Source organism: Armigeres subalbatus, chromosome 2 (assembly GCF_024139115.2).
Source record: "Armigeres subalbatus isolate Guangzhou_Male chromosome 2, GZ_Asu_2, whole genome shotgun sequence".
Classification (NCBI taxonomy): domain Eukaryota; kingdom Metazoa; phylum Arthropoda; class Insecta; order Diptera; family Culicidae; genus Armigeres; species Armigeres subalbatus.
In genome coordinates, this window is record NC_085140.1 from 85,669,253 (window position 1) to 85,689,059 (window position 19,807).

General features: G+C 45.3%; 1 protein-coding gene across 4 annotated transcripts in view; it reads right to left on the reverse strand.

Moving 5' to 3' along the window:
* Positions 1–19,807, reverse strand: part of LOC134209689 (uncharacterized) — a 348,850-nt gene that overhangs the window by 204,598 nt on the left and 124,445 nt on the right. The window contains exon 1 of one of the 4 annotated variants that reach the window (XM_062685697.1): positions 10,767–12,168. The exons of the other annotated variants lie outside the window; for them this stretch is intronic. Coding sequence (XP_062541681.1) covers positions 10,767–10,796 — 30 coding nt within the window. The 5' untranslated portion in view covers positions 10,797–12,168. Of the gene's footprint in view, positions 1–10,766; positions 12,169–19,807 lie in introns of those variants that run through there. 4 annotated transcript variants of the gene reach the window in all.

The following is a 19,807-nucleotide window of genomic DNA, read 5'->3' on the forward strand; positions in this document are numbered from 1 at the left end:
AAGTGCGACGTGGGATAATTTTTGGCAACATGGCCACTATTCAATACATTCTCGGCCAAACATAAAGATACTTTTTACTAAAAATGTGTGTTTGTTCTTCAGGAAACTTAGGAATTACTCCATGAAAACCCTCTGAAATTCTACTAGAATTTTTCTCGTGTTTTAGTTTGAAATTATTTCAAAACTTTATTTGAAATTTGTTTTGACATTCAGTCTTATTTTCCTCTGAAAATTCCTCAGGGAATTCATTTAAAAAACTTATTATTTTCAAATTTCTCCTAGATTTGTTTCAGATATTCTTCTAGGTTTTTTTTCGAGAATATCTCCAGAATATTGCTGCAAGTTCCTGGAAAAAAATCTCGGAAAATACTGAAGGGCATTTTGGATGATTTTTCATTGAAATTTTAAGCGAAGTACCGTAGAAATTTCGAGAATGGCTGAAGGATCTTCCGGGAGAATCCCTCAAATGATTTCCGTAGGAATTTCAAGGGGAATTTTTGTAGGTAATTCCGAAAGAGTTTTGACCAGTCGTGGATATCTGTGAACCTTGTTCACAAATCTCATGCCATGTCAAATACTCGCGAACACTTGTTTTGCCTTTTCTTGCCTATCTACTACTCGCAGAGAAAACAGAAAAGCGAACCCCGAAAAATGTTCGTGGAGCTTCGCGAGTCATTCGGCTTAATTTACAAAATGTCATAAACCAACATCGGAACATAATTCTCATGGATGTTCGAGCAAGAACACATTTGTTCATTGTTACTGTGTTTATGAAATTTATCCATTTTGTTCGAAGTAACCAAATATACACGCGATCGTGATTTTTTCTCGCGAAAAAAAATCTGCCCTGCTTTTTGTCTTTGCTCTGCCCGTACTCGCGAACAAAGCAAGCAATGCAGGCAGTAGGTTCGCGCGAGTATGGCATTTCTGGTAGGCCCAATTACACTCTTTTCTTACTCGTGAAGCGAGTATTTCCAGCACTGGTTTTGACGAAATTTAATTTTTGTAGCCAGATGAATTTGCAGACGAATTTTGCAAGGAATTTCCAAGAGAATTCCCGAAGAAAAAAAAGGGGAACAATTTTCCGGAAGAGTTCTTGGAGGAATTTCTGAAAGAATTTCTGGGGCGTGAGTATCAAGGGCTTCCACGTGAGTTTCTGAAAAAAATCCGGAAAAACCTCCAAGCAATTAATGGAGGGATCTTGATGGAATCTCTGGAATAACTCCAGAGAGAATGCCCGGAGGAGTTTACATGGGAATTTCTGAATGATTTTCTGGTGGAAGTTCTGGGAAAGGGGATGTGGAAATTTCTAAGAGAATTCCTAAATTAATTGCGGAAGAAATTGTAGCGAAAATAATGGAGGGTATAATTGGATATATTTGGATAATATTTGGCTATAATTTAAGATGGATGTCGGGAGGAATTTCGTTAAAATTCGCGGAGGAATTCCTAGATGAACTTCCGGAGGAATTCCTGTAGGAACTTTCAGAGAAATATCGGGAAAAACTCCCGTAGGAATTCCCGGAGAAACTTCCGGAGGAATTCCTGGAGGAACATCCAGATAAATTCCGGAAAACTTGTAATACACGAAATTGATTCACGCTGACTCACGCCGCCGCCAATCACCACCACGCCACTAGCACTGGCTGAAAATGATCTATCACGCCTCACGGTCGATAAAATTTCAATCGGCGCACAGGTCTAGATAGAATATCAAGTTAAATCATGTATGGAATTTTCGACCAAACTACCAACGTATCCCAGGGAGAACCCTTGGGAGAAACTACTGTTCCATGATAAACTTCTTCGGAGTTCTCAGTAAGACGTCTCAGAGGAAATTTTCCACCAAAAATTTTCCTAATTTTAGTAACGCTGCTAATTTGTATCTCAAGAAAAAAAAATGTTACTTAACTTAATTAAACAGTAGAATGTCTTGCCGAAAATTCTATTTTATGAATCACCATTCCCATGATGGAATTAATTTACTCTTCGGGGAAATATTTTCTGGTCTATCAGGTGAACTAATACATGGGGAAGGGCTCTAGAACTGAAACTAATTTCCTTGATAGATAAAATAATTCATAAACATAATAATTGTTCAATTAAGTTGATAGCTAATCTGCTTTCTAAGACAATCATACCCATAAAATTGACATACTCATACGAGTGCGTGTTCCAACGCGTCCGAGACAAAAGAATTCCTCTTGCTGATATTTTGCTTTATGAGGGCTTGGACGCGCTCCGCATCGCTCAGCTGTTTCAGATGTTCCTTCAATTGTTTAAAATGATAGTATAATATGTGTTACGTAAGACTGGAAAACATTTATGACACGCTGCTTTTTCAAAGTTTTGCTACTAAATTCCTTATAAGCTCACGATGGTGTTTAAATCAGTTGTTAAATTATTACGTAACATATGAAGGACCCTCGCATGTGCCATGATCAAAGCATATTCAAATTTTTACTAAAATCGTAAAGAAAATTGAACGAAAAAAAATTTTTTTTTGTGTACGTACTATCGAGGTAAAATGTACGTACAATCGAGGGTACGTACTATCGAGGGTACGCACTATCGAGGGTACGTACTATCGAGGTATGCCATCAAATTTTACAATGGTATGGAAATGCTAATATTATTTTCAAAACTTAGACTCATCAAATAATTAGAGGCGAAAGTATCAATGTGATAGTTTTCGTTTGGGTACGGCATCCATGGACATTTTTCATACAATCGATTTTTAAAGCGATGGGAGGGCAATTTTGGTGAAGATATAAATCAAATCACCTTTCTTTTACCAAACTGCCATTTGAAAAGGAATAGAATAGTATTAGCGCGGAATGGAATGAGTGGAAGCGGAAGAGAATAACTACAGAAAAATTTCCCGTGATGATTAAAAAATGAAGAATTTCTATTGTTGACATTCCGATGTTGACAATGGATCCAACAAGTTTCAACTTTCTAGTTTATCTTTAATTTGTCAATAATATACAACTTTTCTCCTAGTTCTAGAAAAAAAATATCCCAGTATTATTTCAATAAAACAAAATTCCAACCAAACCCGTCAACTGATAGATTACCACGAAGATTTTTACATAATTCCTGCAACAAATTATTGTTGACCTACAAATTTGCATGCGAAACAAGTCGAATGACATAAGGATACTCCTTCGCACCACTATTATCACGTTCCCACATGCTCAATAAGTACTTACGCCGATGCCATTGCTTCGTCGCTTTACCAACAAAGTGTGGAGGTCGTTTGGAATCCATCATCAGCGGCTTCACGCCATCATCCATCGATCCATCGCGTGAATCTCCGTCGCCTCGTGATAGTGTCGGCGAATATCAACGAGACGAGATGGCCCATGCCTTGGAATGGACGCCGAAGGATGCAATGCAAATTCGCCAACGCAATGGCGCCAATCAGCGTCGATCTATCGTAAAAGTTTCTTCTTTTTCGTGACTCACTACGGTTCACGGGAACCTGTTTTGCCTTTATTTTACTGTTGACTGGAACCTGTTTCGCGTTTCGCCTTTAAACATCAGAATTTTTGTTTGGGACATTTTTCGAAAGCTTGGATTCTTAATACAGAGTGGCCAAGTTCATCGATCGAACCCATCACAATCAGATTCCGCATTCGAATTGTATTTGATCGTGAAGCTAACTGAGTAATTGGAGATCCATCGTAAAATGTTGCCGATGACGGCAGTGGCAACCTTTAATAGGTAGAGGAAGATGCGACAAAACGGACTTTCATCGTAAATTTTGATATGCTATTATACTGATACGTTCGAGGTATGCATTTTTCAAGAAGCTTATCGTGTAACGTTTACCCCTAGTCATCGATTGGTTACATTGAATGTTAATTGAGTAGCGACGAACCAGCAGTCGACATATCTTCTTTTCACTTTTATTTCTAAGCAGGTTTGTCGTATAGAGTCAGTTAACCAGTTCGCAAATCATCTCCTCGATGCGCTGCTTCAAAATGATGAACATGAATGCAATTAAATCTCTCGCATATTGGTTGCCTCCGAATAATGGCGTTTTAATAATTATTGCTGAATATTTTCAGCCTCAATTTGTTCTTTGTTGAGGGCGAATTCGGGTTCATAACTCATCAGTTGGCTTTATAAATAATTATAAATTATAAATAATAATTAGATGCACATGTCAACAGAAGTAAGTGTTTACTTTGAATTGTGTCAAATATCGACATTTTAGGGCCGCATTTTCATGGAAAATGAATTATCGGAAATCACTCCACACTTTTTACATTTGTTTGGCAAAATAACAATACGACATCCGTTCGATCAGAAATGCCGTGGCGGCGTGAGTCGCCGTTAACTAATTTTAAACGTCGAAAATATTCCGGAATTTTTACGTAACTTCCTCAGCTTATTCCTTAGGTAGATCATCCACTAGTTCGTTGGACAGTCTGGAAGTTCTTTCAGGAATTGTTCCGGAAGTTCCTCAAAGAATTCCTCCTGAAGTTCCTCCAAGAATTCCTTTGAAAGTTCCTCCAGAAATTCCAATTCCTTCGGAAGCTCTCCTAGGAATTCTCCCGGAAGTTCCCTCAGGAATTCCTCCAGAATATCCCACAGGAATTCCTCCTGAAGTTCCCCTAGGAATTCCTCCGGAAGTTCCCTCAGGAATTCCTCCGGAAGTTCCCCCGGGAGTTCCTCCGGAAGTTTCTTTCAGAAACTCCCCCAGGAATTTCTCCGGAAAAACTTATTGATAAAGTATTTTTATTTGTATATTTTTTCTTATTCTAATACTTTTTATTGTGCATAATATGCATGATGATCAGAAAATAAATCAAAGCTCAGTTAATCTTGCCTACCGCAACCACAACCAGGCTGTAGGTTAAAAGAACAAAACGACGATGTAGTAATTTTAAAATCTTCAATGTAATCTATCTGATTGAGACAAAACAAAATTAATATGTTAGGAATATGCCTCTGATATCAAATCTCCTTCCAAGAGGCTCGGAGGCCTCCTTCCAAGAGGCTCGGAGGCCTCCTTCCAAGAGGCTCGGAGGCCTCCTTCCAAGAGGCTCGGAGGCCTCCTTCCAAGAGGCTCGGAGGCCTCCTTCCAAGAGGCTCGGAGGCCTCCTTCCAAGAGGCCTCAGGCCTCCTTCCAAGAGGCTCAAGGCCTCCTTCCAAGAGGCTCGGAGGCCTCCTTCCAAGAGGCTCAGAAGCCTCCTTTCAAGAGGCTCAGAAGCCTCCTTTCAAGAGGCCTCAGGCCTCCTTTCAAGAGGCTCAGAAGCCTCCTTTCAAGAGGCTCAGAAGCCTCCTTTCAAGAGGCTCAGAAGCCTCCTTTCAAGAGGCTCAGAAGCCTCCTTTCAAGAGCTCAGGCCTCCTTTCAAGAGGCTCAGAAGCCTCCTTTCAAGAGGCTCAGAAGCCTCCTTTCAAGAGGCCTCAAGCCTCCTTTCAAGAGGCTCAGGAAGCCTCCTTTCAAGAAAGCTCAGAGCCTCCTTTCAAGAAGCTCAGAGCCTCCTTTCAAGAGGCTCAGGCCTCCTTTCAAGAGGCTCAGAAGCCTCCTTTCAAGAGGCTCAGAATCCTCCTTTCAAGAGGCTCAGAAGCCTCCTTTCAAGAGGCTCAGGCCTCCTTTCAAGAGGCTCAGAAGCCTCCTTTCAAGAGGTTCAGGCCTCCTTTCAAGAGGCTCAGAGCCTCCTTTCAAGAGGCTCGGAAGCCTCCTTTCAAGAGGCTCGGAAGCCTCCTTTCAAGAGGCTCGGAAGCCTCCTTTCAAGAGGCTCGGAAGCCTCCTTTCAAGAGGCTCGGAAGCCTCCTTTCAAGAGGCTCGGAAGCCTCCTTTCAAGAGGCTCGGAAATCTTGCCTACCGCAACCACAACCAGGCTGTAGGTTAAAAGAACAAAACGACGATGTAGTAATTTTAAAATCTTCAATGAGACAAAACAAAATTAATATGTTAGGAATATGCCTCTGATATCAAATCTAGAACCTAAAGGTTTGAAAGACCCTATTGGAAAGGCTTAAAGGATTTTTTTAAACTGAGTTGCTGGAAGCCTCCTTCCAAGAGGCTCGGAAGCCTCCTTCCAAGAGGCTCGGAGGCCTCCTTCCAAGAGGCTCGGAGGCCTCCTTCCAAGAGGCTCGAAGGCCTCCTTCCAAGAGGCTCGGAAGCCTCCTTTCAAGAGGCTCGGAAGCCTCCTTTCAAGAGGCTCGGAAGCCTCCTTCCAAGAGGCTCAGAAGCCTCCTTCCAAGAGGCTCAGAAGCCTCCTTCCAAGAGGCTCAGAAGCCCCCTTCCAAGAGGCTCAGGCCTCCTTCCAAGAGGCTCAGGAAGCCTCCTTCCAAGAGGCTCAGGAAGCCTCCTTCCAAGAGGCTCAGAAGCCTCCTTCCAAGAGGCTCAGGAAGCCTCCTTCCAAGAGGCTCAGGCCTCCTTCCAAGAGGCCTCAGGCCTCCTTCCAAGAGGCTCAGAAGCCTCCTTCCAAGAGGCTCAGAGCCTCCTTCCAAGAGGCTCAGAAGCCTCCTTCCAAGAGGCTCAGAAGCCTCCTTCCAAGAGGCTCAGCCTCCTTCCAAGAGGCTCAGGAAGCCTCCTTCCAAGAGGCTCAGGAAGCCTCCTTCCAAGAGGCTCAGCCTCCTTCCATGAGGCTCAGAAGCCTCCTTCCAAGAGGCTCAGGCCTCCTTCCAAGAGGCTCAGGCCTCCTTCCAAGAGGCTCAGGCCTCCTTCCAAGAGGCTCAGAAGCCTCCTTCCAAGAGGCTCAGAAGCCTCCTTCCAAGAGGCTCAGGCCTCCTTCCAAGAGGCTCAGGCCTCCTTCCAAGAGGCTCAGGAAGCCTCCTTCCAAGAGGCTCGGAAGCCTCCTTCCAAGAGGCTCAGGCCTCCTTCCAAGAGGCTCAGAAGCCTCCTTCCAAGAGGCTCAGGAAGCCTCCTTCCAAGAGGCTCAGAAGCCTCCTTCCAAGAGGCTCAGAAGCCTCCTTCCAAGAGGCTCAGAGCCTCCTTTCAAGAGGCTCAGAAGCCTCCTTTCAAGAGGCTCAGGAAGCATCCTTTCAAGAGGCTCAGAGCATCCTTTCAAGAGGCTCAGGAAGCCTCCTTTCAAGAGGCTTGGAAGCCTCCTTTCAAGAGGCTCTTGAAGCCTCCTTCAAGAGGCTCAGAAGCCTCCTTCCAAGAGGCTCAGAAGCCTCCTTCCAAGAGGCTCAGGAAGCCTCCTTCCAAGAGGCTCAGGCCTCCTTCCAAGAGGCTCAGAAGCCTCCTTCCAAGAGGCTCAGGCCTCCTTCCAAGAGGCTCAGAGCCTCCTTCCAGAGGCTCAGAGCCTCCTTCCAAGAGGCTCAGGAAGCCTCCTTCCAAGAGGCTCAGGAAGCCTCCTTCCAAGAGGCTCAGGAAGCCTCCTTCAAGAGGCTCAGAGCCTCCTTTCAAGAGGCTCAGGAAGCCTCCTTTCAAGAGGCTCAGAAGCCTCCTTTCAAGAGGCTCAGAAGCCTCCTTTCAAGAGGCTCAGAAGCCTCCTTTCAAGAGGCTCAGCCTCCTTTCAAGAGGCTCAGAAGCCTCCTTTCAAGAGGCTCAGAAGCCTCCGTTCAAGAGGCTCAAGCCTCCGTTCAAGAGGCTCAAGCCTCCTTTCAAGAGCTCAGAGCCTCCTTTCAAGAGGCTCAGAAGCCTCCTTTCAAGAGGCTCAAGCCTCCTTTCAAGAGGCTCAGAAGCCTCCTTTCAAGAGGCTCAGAAGCCTCCTTCAAGAGGCTCAGAAGCCTCCTTTCAAGAGGCTCAGAAGCCTCCTTTCAAGAGGCTCAGAGCCTCCTTTCAAGAGGCTCAGAGCCTCCTTTCAAGAGGCTCAGAAGCCTCCTTTCAAGAGGCTCAGAGCCTCCTTTCAAGAGGCTCAGAAGCCTCCTTTCAAGAGGCTCAGAGCCTCCGTTCAAGAGGCTCAGAAGCCTCCTTTCAAGAGGCTCAGAAGCCTCCGTTCAAGAGGCTCAGAAGCCTCCTTTCAAGAGGCTCAGGCCTCCTTTCAAGAGGCTCAGAAGCCTCCTTTCAAGAGGCTCAGAAGCCTCCTTTCAAGAGGCTCAGAAGCCTCCTTTCAAGAGGCTCAGAAGCCTCCTTTCAAGAGGCTCAGAAGCCTCCTTTCAAGAGGCTCAGGCCTCCTTTCAAGAGGCTCAGAAGCCTCCTTTCAAGAGGCTCAGGCCTCCTTCAAGAGGCTCAGAAGCCTCCTTCAAGAGGCTCAGAAGCCTCCTTTCAAGAGGCTCAGAAGCCTCCTTTCAAGAGGCTCAGAGCCTCCTTTCAAGAGGCTCAGAAGCCTCCTTTCAAGAGGCTCAGCCCTCCTTTCAAGAGGCTCAGGAAGCCTCCTTTCAAGAGGCTCAGGAAGCCTCCTTTCAAGAGGCTCAGAGCCTCCTTTCAAGAGGCTCAGAAGCCTCCTTTCAAGAAGCTCAGAAGCCTCCTTCAAGAGGCTCAGAGCCTCCTTTCAAGAGGCTCAGGCCTCCTTTCAAGAGGCTCAGAAGCCTCCTTCAAGAGGCTCAGGCCTCCTTTCAAGAGGCTCAGAGCCTCCTTTCAAGAGGCTCAGAAGCCTCCTTTCAAGAGGCTCAGAGCCTCCTTTCAAGAGGCTCAGAAGCCTCCTTTCAAGAGGCTCAGAAGCCTCCTTTCAAGAGGCTCAGAAGCCTCCTTTCAAGAGGCTCAGAAGCCTCCTTTCAAGAGGCTCAGGCCTCCTTTCAAGAGGCTCAGGCATCCTTTCAAGAGGCTCAGAAGCCTCCTTTCAAGAGGCTCAGAAGCCTCCTTTCAAGAGGCTTAGAAGCCTCCTTTCAAGAGGCTCAGAAGCCTCCTTCCAAGAGGCTCAGAGCCTCCTTCCAAGAGGCTCAGAAGCCTCCTTCCAAGAGGCTCAGAAGCCTCCTTCAAGAGGCTCAGGAAGCCTCCTTCAAGAGGCTCAGGCCTCCTTCCAAGAGGCTCAGAGCCTCCTTCCAAGAGGCTCAGAAGCCTCCTTCCAAGAGGCTCAGAGCCTCCTTCCAAGAGCTCAGAAGCCTCCTTCCAAGAGGCTCAGGCCTCCTTCCAAGAGGCTCAGGAAGCCTCCTTCCAAGAGGCTCAGAAGCCTCCTTTCAAGAGGCTCAGAGCCTCCTTTCAAGAGGCTCAGAAGCCTCCTTTCAAGAGGCTCAGAGCCTCCTTTCAAGAGGCTCAGGCCTCCTTTCAAGAGAGCTCAGAAGCCTCCTTTCAAGAGGCTCAGAGCCTCCTTTCAAGAGGCTCAGGCCTCCTTTCAAGAGGCTCAGGAAGCCTCCCTTTCAAGAGGCTCAGGCCTCCTTTCAAGAGGCTCAGAAGCCTCCTTTCAAGAGGCTCAGAAGCCTCCTTTCAAGAGGCTCCAGAAGCCTCCTTTCAAGAGGCTCAAGCCTCCTTTCAAGAGGCTCAGAAGCCTCCTTTCAAGAGGCTCAGGCCTCCTTTCAAGAGGCTCAGAAGCCTCCCGTTCAAGAGCTCAGCCTCCTTTCAAGAGGCTCAGAAGCCTCCGTTCAAGAGGCTCAGAAGCCTCCTTTCAAGAGGCTCAGAAGCCTCCGTTCAAGAGCTCAGAAGCCTCCTTTCAAGAGGCTCAGAAGCCTCCTTTCAAGAGGCTCAGAAGCCTCCTTTCAAGAGGCTCAGAAGCCTCCTTCAAGAGGCTCAGGAAGCCTCCTTTCAAGAGGCTCAGAGCCTCCTTTCAAGAGGGCTCAGGAAGCCTCCTTTCAAGAGGCTCAGAGCCTCCTTTCAAGAGGCTCAGAGCCTCCTTTCAAGAGGCTCAGAAGCCTCCTTTCAAGAGGCTCCGGAAGCCTCCTTTCAAGAGGCTCAGGAAGCCTCCTTTCAAGAGGCTCAGAAGCCTCCTTTCAAGAGGCTCAGGCCTCCTTTCAAGAGGCTCAGAAGCCTCCTTTCAAGAGGCTCAGAAGCCTCCTTTCAAGAGGCTCCAGGCCTCCTTTCAAGAGGCTCGGAAGCCTCCTTTCAAGAGGCTCGGAAGCCTCCTTTCAAGAGGCTCGAAAGCCTCCTTTCAAGAGGCTCGGAAGCCCCCTTTCAAGAGGCTCGGAAGCCTCCTTTCAAGAGGCTCGGAAGCCTCCTTTCAAGAGGCTCGGAAGCCTCCTTTCAAGAAGCTCATATGAAGTTTACGGAAACTCTTTCGAACTTCTACAAAGAATTTTCTTGCTCCTTTGCCAAGCTGTTGAATCAAGAAGTCTATTCGTAATTCAAATCTACACCAAATAGCACTGAACAATCGACTATTATCTTAGATAACGACTGTTACACGTTCAAATAGCATGCTGCTCACTAGAAATATAAGACTAAAACTCTGCAAACATATTCTCAAAGCATTGAAATAACGGTTGTTATAAGCTTCCCCTGCAGTAGGATTATCTATTATCGAAAAACTAGTTGATACCATAGTCACATAGGAAGTTTCTTACTACGACTACCAAGTTCTCTTATGACAAGTGCTTTTCATGTAATTGATTGCCTCTGGTTAATACACATTATGCAGCATATTTTAATCATGAAATTCAATATCAAACTCTTACTGATTAGTACACCCATCAGTGCCAATTCTCAGCTGTAATAAATCCCCCTCGAGTGTACAACTCAAGTGCTCTCGTAGTCATGTAGTCACGAAGGGTGTCACCGTAACTGATGCCCAACCCAGCCTTGTACTTATCACGCCGTTGTCATCTCTCAAACAAACCGCACCACCCGCACTCGATTAGGCCCAGCTTCGCGCTATCGTGCACATATTTACACACGCGAGAAAGAAGCAACACATTACATCGGACCGCCTTACATCATATATCATTTGGTGCAAAGAGTGGACGGCCAGTATGATTGTTCATAAACTCACCTGTATAGCTGCCGTTGTTTTGTAGCTCATGCTTGCTGGCTTTGCTTCGAGCTAATGTTTTGGGTTGTTTTTCTTTCGTTTGATTTTTCGCCACCCCTATGGCTCGTTTCTGCAATTAATATTTATGCCGGTTGAATTCAACGATCCTCTTCGTCCTCGTCGTCGGCGGTTGCTGAAGTTTCTTCTATTTTGACCCCCTTTCTTCGTCAACACTGAGTCAACACTCTCATACACTCAAAGATTTATGTTTTTCATCAACTTCTGTATATATGTGGATTGTAGAAAGATTCGTGAATTTTCCGATTGATTGGCTTTCGTTCTCGCGGGTGTGCAATTCTTCACCCTCAAGTTTTTGCTTCTACTGCCGCAACCATCGATGAGTTATAAACTATGAAGATGGTGTTCAATATCAGTCACCCAGCCAAGCTCCAGCTGCTGTCAATCATTCAATCAAGGAGAGTTTCTTTACATCAGGTTTTACGATCTTGAACTGACATTCGATAGCGTAAAGTGCGTGATCGTTTTACCTTAGAAAATGTTAAGCGACCATAAGTTTGTCGAAGGAAAATCTCATTCGCTTTTCAGTTTATTTCGGTCCGAAGAAAATTAAATTACTGTTTTGAACAAGCAGAATTACGTCACCTGGTTCGTGCGAAAATTTCGAGCACTATTGTGAAGGGCACACCTTACCCCGATTTCAGTTGAGTGACAAAGCTTTACCAAACTCGGTTGGCAGTTCTTTAGTGGCCCAAATTCAGCTCCCTTCAGCGATTGTATAAAATTACTTTATCGACCTTGGCGACGCATGTGCAGCCTGAACCAGGTAAGCAATTTCACTTTCATGTGCGTCCTACGGTGTCGGAATTGTTCCACTAGCAGTTACTCAATTGCGACCGAGCTGAGCATATTTTTATGCTTTCCTTCATTCCATCGTCGCCACGATCAAGACTCGGTTGCATGCGCCTGTGCTCGCGAAACGAAATGTCACTGTTGCGGTGGTGCAATCTACCGCCTTTGCGACGATGCACTTCTACTCAGTAAAAATAGAGCCGCCAACTCCACTTGTTTACTTCAATTAGTTCGCCTTCACTATCGTAGGCGTCCGAATTGCCACGAATTCTTCGCGTCGTTTTTTTTAGCTTCGTCCGCCGCAAATACGTTGCACTTCGTTTCCACTAGGAATTCACCGAATCTAGCAAGAACAAACAATGCGAACACTACCAGCACACATACACACTCATACACTCTCACCCCCAAAAGCTAAGGGTGGCAATCGTATGCTGCGAATTTTACCCCCTTCTGAATGACTTGCGAAATCTTCCAACAGCTCCTCTCGGAGGGCGCTTCCGATGCCGTGAACACGAGAGAGTTACCCGAGCACACTCCGCAAAGGCTGTGCATAAACTGACGACCTGATCTTTGGAGCCGGCGGAGATATACGGGAGTTATATAAAATCACCTAACTTCTCAAAAGACATACCGCGCCAAGATCGCGGAGAAACAGAGAAAAGATGCTGAGCAGCAGCTGAGCGCAGACCAGCGACAGCGGGACGTCACCGCAACCACGCGAACAGTCAGTGATGTCATGAGCGAATGCCGCGAAACCCCGTCGGCGGGCGATAAGCTCAGCTGTTGCAGATTGCCGACGATGACGTGAGGACGCCGACGTAGTCGATGGGACCGGCTTCCGCCGCTGCTGTCAGTAGCGGGCGAGGCGATGACGTTCAACTGCAGGACCGCATGGTCGAGGGTGGTTAAGCTTTTTTATTCTCTTCTCTTTGGCATGCGGTTCAATCTCTGGGTGCTTGGCAAAAGCGAAGAGAGCTTGAGATGGGAAACCCTTTCGAGACTGATGTTTGCAACGTGTAATGAATTGAAAGATTTATTGACAGGTTCGTTGCTTAAGGTTTGGAACATCGAAGTCCATTTGAATAATCTCGAACTGTTCATACAGATGGTTTTGAAAGGCAGGAAAAAAGTTGAAATTAATTGTGGGAAACCGGCTTAAAATGTACTAGCCATCTAAAATAAGTGATTTCGAAAAATATATTGAATGTTTCATTTTCCGGCAGACTGGATGCAGGGCTTCTTAGTGAAGGTCCCATAAAAAGAGGATCTGACTGTGTACATCAACTTGCGGGCCATCATGTTACCGTGCATTGTTCTCAAAATTCTATGCAATGTTCTAAATCATTGATTCTGCCCGAAAGATAATTCAGGAGTATGTTAACGAACTCCTAACGAGTTCCTCCATTTGGTAGTCATTCCCAAATAACAAATTTCATGCTTGTTAGATTTATTTAATTCTTATAGCGGATTTATGACAGCAGTCACCATGGCTAGTTGCTCAGATTTATTGGCGATCTTATTGCTATCAATAAACCTCTAATAAATCTGCTCGAAAAGCTTCAAACGTCAAATGCCGACTGGTCTTGTTAACATCTCTACGGTTGTAACGAAGAGCATAATAAGTCCAATTTTCAAAGCTTGATCAAAGCCATAATTTTTGGTCGTAATGTGGTCAAATTAATAACTCCAATAAGAATATTTACACTGCAAGGGGTTTATAACGGTGTTCAATAAGAGTAACATTTTTCTGATCGAAATCTATGATGGCCATATTGGAAATGGAGAACCATACTCAAGTCAGTGAAATTTTCACTAGAATTTATGATTAGACGGTGTTTTCGCCGCAAAAGACACGTTTTTGGTAAAAGATATAAAAAACAAACATGTTTGGGTGTGATATCAATTAATTTAGTGAAGATTTACGTTATTGATGTTATAATGATTTTAAATTCAATGCCCAAAACTATATTATTTTGCGAGCGCGTAGTGCTTAATCTCATTTTTGCACTAGCTTTCACCATGAAATCGAGCGCATCCATGAAAGTACATTGGAGAAAAAACTTGAAAAAGTATTATTTTGTAGTCATCCTCATCATGATTTTCATCAACACTTTTAGTTTAGTTTAGTTTATTGAAGACACTTTCACTTCGATGACATTCGTGTCCGAAGTCAACACTTTAGTTTGTTATTATTTATTTGCAAGATTTTGTTTCTCTTTTTTCAAAGCAACATTTTTGACACCTGCCGCAGCCAAATTCCCTTTTTTTGCGGGCGGCTTGAAACGGATTTTTATATACTCTTATAAGAGGTTTATAGTGATAATCTAGAGAGGGCCATTTGGACATATCTTACTCTTATAGTGGTCATCAGAAGGTAATCCTGTAGTAATGGGTTTTATTGTCAGTTCTTGTAATTTGATCTTGAAAACAATTCCTAGAGGGGAATAACACTTGAAATGTTATTTGGGATTGACTACGAAAAAGCTTCGATCGTCTGATTCACGAAAATTTGTGGGACGCTTTTAGACGCAAGGGATTTTCGGACAATACGAAGCGCAGTGCGAAGCTTTTAGGTGCCGAGTACTGCGGAGGAAAGGATTTATTCATTTTCCGCTGCTGTTCCTCATCGTAATCGTTATCAAGATCATGGTGGGTGCGATTGACCGTGTGTCGAACCGTGGACTACTCTGGCAGCCTATTATTATGGAACACCTTCACGATTTCGATTCCCGAGTAGACGAAAATAGCTCAATAATATCAAATGTTGATTACCAGACACGACGATATCAATATTTTGCACTAAAATATCTTGAAGAGATCAAGTTATGCTTTTTAAAAAGTGATCAATATCATGTGCCATTAGTTTGTTAGTATCCATGGCATATCTTGATATTTAAATGATATTTCGTTGTAAATTTTTGATATTGTTGCCTGTTTTTTAACACTTATATCAATCAAGTCCATAACATGTTTGGTTTTTCTGGCTTCTGCTCAGGTATGGCTGATGGTACTGCTCTATTAGCGCAACAGCGTGGTAATCTGAACCTGCCCAAACGCCACTGCGGATCTCATTTTCAACGCTAACAAGACCTAATCGTTGAATGTCAACACGAAGTACCTCTCCCACTGCTTTACAAGTAGTAGAGAGGGTTGAACATTTTCAATATCTTGGCAGCCAGCCAGTCTGCGTTTGACGGTAGAACCAAGATCGACCTAGCAGTACGGACCAAGAAGGCTAGGGCTGATTTTGCAAGCATATGAGTTAGATGGAGATAAAATAAGTTTAGTCAATGCACCAACTTTCGAACTTTTAACTCTAACGTGAAATCTGCTTTGTTATGCTGGAATCTTCTAGGTTCGCTCTAGAGAAAAGAGGGGTGAGAGAAAGATGGTTTTCACTACAATCTCCGAAAGAAGATTCTCCTCCGACTCTTATCGAAACAAAAGTATGAACCCTGGGATATCACGTTATGTTATTTGTAATAAGTGATTAAAATCTCGTGTTACAAGTTTGATTTTTATCCATATCATACATTGATATTAAAATGATGTTTCAGTGCAAATTTTTATTATTTTTTGCAGTTCTTTTTAAGAGATAATCAATCAAGTCCATAACATGTTTTGTTATTCAGTTCATACCTTCTGCGCTGGATTTGTTCCTTCGTTCTTGCGCTTCTTCAGATAAAAGACCAACCGGAACTTCTTACTCTACAGTTACGATGAACCTACGCCGAATGGAGTATCTTTCTCCACTGGACTCGATCCTGGGCCAATCGCTTCCAGTCGCCCTGAACATTGAGCGCCCTAAGTTCCTCTTCAACTGCAAAAAGCCATCGTGTACGTGGCCGTGTACGTGGTGTAATTCGGCAGAACATCGACAGACCCGACACGTAGCCCTAATAAAAAACTGAAGGAAGTCGTCTGGAATCTGGCCTGGACTCAGGATAAGGCAAAAGCGAGCGCTATGTACTCCTAAGGTGCTCAGGTCACATGAATGATTGAGTGAGTCTAACTTGGAATTAGCCGTGCGGTAAGACGCGCGGCTACAAAGCAATACCATGCTGAGGGTGGCTGGGTTCGATTCCCGGTGCCGGTCTAGGCTATTTTCGGATTGGAAATTGTCTCGACTTCCCTGGGCATAAAAGTATTATCGTGTTATACAAAAGAAATACGACTGGAAGATTTGGTGTTTTATTGTGTGGCTTTCTCAGTCTAATTTAGTCAAAACGATTCGTTTTGTTTTGCCCGACGTTTCAGCCTGTATTTTTGGCCTTTTTCAAGGGTGAACTAAAATAAGAACATGCACTTTAGGAGGTACACAACATAATACATAAAACATAGTAAAATATAACCTAAACAGTCTACCGTTTTTCGTTTTTAAGTTTGCCGTTTTTCACTAACACATAAAAACATAATACGACCATAACATAATTCACAAAAAAAATTGTCTTACAGTTTAAACATTTATTGTGAGCGTGGGGACTTTGGTAAACACTGCTATTGCACACGACTTGCACTACAATAATAGACAGGAATAGACAATGTTCAATGGTTGGTTTGGAGATGGCGGTCTCGGATGTGTCAGATTTTATGCATCGACACCGCCATCTCTAAACCAACATTGAATTTCATGTAGATATATCAGCCTCATGATATACGAATGCAAAAATGGTAACTTGGCTTAGAAACCTCGCAGTTAATAACTGTGGAAGTGCTTAATGAACACTAAGCTGCGAGGCGGCTCTGTCCCAGTGTGGGGATGTAATGCCAATAAGAAAGAAAGAAAGAAACCTGGAATTGTGCAAAAATGTGCAAAAATGTGCAGGTTTTCTCCCTGAAAGGTCTAATAAAATGTGGTATTTGTGAAGTAGTGACAAGATGTAGTTCTCAATGTTACATCGCCAAATATAAAAAAATCATTCACGTGGCACAAAAACAAATTAAATTATCATGACTGCAAAATTTGCCTTGGGGAGATTTGAACGTAAGGGGCCGTTCACACATAATGTAACGATTTCTTTTGCAGTTTTGGACCCCTCCATCCCCATCATAACACCCTTTGTATGGTAATTTGTGAACGGCCCTTAAGTAAATTAGAGTGCACATTGGGCCACAGGGCGGAGCTAGCCAGACAAAATACATTAGAGTCTAGATATGAGTCTAGGATTGCAGTGGTATGGTTAATATTTTAAGATTTAATTTGTTTTTTTTGCGCTTATTACTAAAAATTGGTATAACCAACAAATCAAAGTTCAATCAAAGTTAATTGACTATTTCCGGGGCACGGCAAATGCTGGGTAAAGCGTACCATTGGTACTTCGCGTACCTGAAGGAATAAAATAGACCCCATCTCGCGGTCCTTAGCCTCTTACCCAGCAACTCCTATCCCTACCTCCCCGCGGTGCTGGCCGGGATACGAGCAACCTTAGGGAAGATCGGGTAACCAACCCCAGTGGGAACTATGGTCGTATGCTGACAGGGAAGGGGTTTGCTCCTCTCCGGAGGTGCGAATCTTATTGAGCGTCTGTTCTCCCTGTCAGGATCGGCTCCCAACAGCGTCTGTTTTCCATGTTAGGGGCGGATGATCATAGTCCGAGTGGAAGCGAGGGACTCTAAAGTGAAACTGTGCACCATGGTCCACCGGAAATAAGGAGGAATGGTCCTCCGGAAATTTAGGGGGTTTGGTGTCAGGCCCTGCAAGCCAGCCTTTAAAAAATCATAAGCAACGAACAATCAACAAGAGAGTACGGACCGGAACCATCGGCGAAGACCACTGCAACGAAAAGGGACTAGCGATTGGAAACTCGGTTCGTGGAACTGCAAATCTCTCAACTTCATCGGGAGCACACGCATACTCGCCGATGTGCTCAAGAACCGTGGATTCGGCATCGTAGCGCTGCAGGAGGTTTGTTGGAAGGGATCAATGGTGCGAGCGTTTAGAGGTAATCATACCATCTACCAGAGCTGCGGCAACACACACGAGCTGGGAACAGCTTTCATAGTGATGGGCGATATGCAAAGGCGTGTGATCGGGTGGTGGCCGATCAATGAAAGAATGTGCAGGTTGAGGCCGGTTCTTCAACTTCAGCATAATCAACGTCCATAGCCCACACTCCGGAAGCACTGATGATGATAAGGACGCATTCTACGCGCAGCTGGAACGTGAGTACGACAGCTGCCCAAGCCACGACGTCAAAATCATCATAGGAGATTTGAACGCTCAGGTTGGCCAAGAGGAGGAGTTTAGACCGACTATTGGAAAGTTCAGCGCTCACCGGCTGACGAACGAAAACGGCCTACGACTAATTGATTTCGCCGCCTCCAAGAATATGGCCATTCGCAGCACCTACTTCCAACACAGCCTCCCGTATCGGTACAACTGGAGATCACCACTGCAGACAGAATCACAAATCGACCACTTTCTGATTGATGGACGGCACTTCTCCGACATTATCGACGTCAGGACATATCGTGGCGCTAACATCGACTCTGACCACTATCTGGTGATGGTTAAACTGCGCCCAAAACTATCCGTCATCAACAATGTTCGGTACCGACGACCGCCGCGGTACGACCTAGAGCGACTGAAGCAACCTGATGTCGCCACTGCATACGCGCAGCATCTCGAGGCAACGTTGCCGGAAGAGGGTGAGCTCGATGGGGCCCCTCTTGAGGACTGCTGGAGTACAGTTAAAGCAGCCATTAACGACGCAGCGGAGAACAACGTCGGGTATATGGGTCGAAGTCGACGGAACGATTGGTTCGACGAAGAGTGCAGACAGATTCTGGAGGAGAAGGACGCAGCGCGGGCGGTCGCGCTGCAGCAAGGTACCCGGCAGAACGTGGAACGTTATAGATGGAAGCGGAGACAGCAGACCCGCCTTTTTCAGGAGAAGAAACGCCGCCTGGAAGAAGCGGAGTGCGAGGAGATGGAACAGCTGTGCCGTTCTCAAGATACACGCAAGTTCTATCAGAAGCTCAACGCATCCCGCAATGGCTTCGTGCCGCGAGCCGAAATGTGCCAGGATAAGGATGGGAGCATCTTGACGGACGAACGTGTGGTGATCGAAAGGTGGAAGCAGCACTACGAGGAACATCTGAATGGCGCTGAGAGTACAGGCAGTGAAAGTCAAGGCAGCGGAGGAGATGACTACGTCAGTTCAGCGGACGATGGAAGCCAACCAGCCCCCACCTTGAGGGAAGTTAAGGATGCCATTCAACAGCTAAAGACCAATAAAGCAGCTGGTAAGGATGGTATCGGAGCTGAGCTCATCAAGATGGGCCCGGAAAAGCTGGCCACTTGCCTGCACAAACTGATAGTCAGAATCTGGGAAAACGAACAGCTACCGGAGGAGTGGAAGGAAGGGTTATATGCCCCATCTACAAGAAAGGCGACAAACTGGAGTGTGAGAACTTTCGAGCGATCACCATCCTTAATGCCGCCTACAAAGTGATATCCCAGATCATCTTCCGTCGTCTGTCACCATTAGTGAACGAGTTCGTGGGAAGTTATCAAGCCGGCTTCGTTGACGGCCGCTCGACAACGGACCAGATCTTTACTGTACGGCAAATCCTTCAAAAATGCCGTGAATACCAGGTCCCAACGCACCATCTGTTCGTTGATTTCAAGGCGGCATACGACAGTATAGACCGCGTAGAGCTATGGAAAATTATGGACGAGAACAGCTTCCTGGGAAGCTTACCAGACTGATCAAAGCAACGGTGGATGGTGTGCAAAACTGTGTGAAGATTTCGGGCGAACACTCCAGTTCGTTCGAATCGCGCCGGGGACTAAGACAAGGTGATGGACTTTCGTGCCTGTTGTTCAACATTTTGCTAGAAGGTGTCATGCGGAGAGCCGGGTGTAACAGCCGGGGTACGATTTTCAACAGATCCAGTCAATTTATTTGCTTCGCGGATGACATGGACATTGTCGGCCGAACATTTGCAAAGGGGGCAGAACTGTACACCCGCCTGAAACGTGAAGCAACAAAAGTTGGACTGGTGGTGAATGCGTCAAAGACAAAGTACATGCTTGTGGGCGGAACCGAGCGCGACAGGGCCCGCCTGGGAAGCAGTGTTACGATATACGGGGATACCTTCGAGGTGGTCGAGGAATTCGTCTACCTCGGATCCTTGCTAACGGCTGACAACAACGTTATTCGGGAAATACGAAGGCGCATCATCTGTGG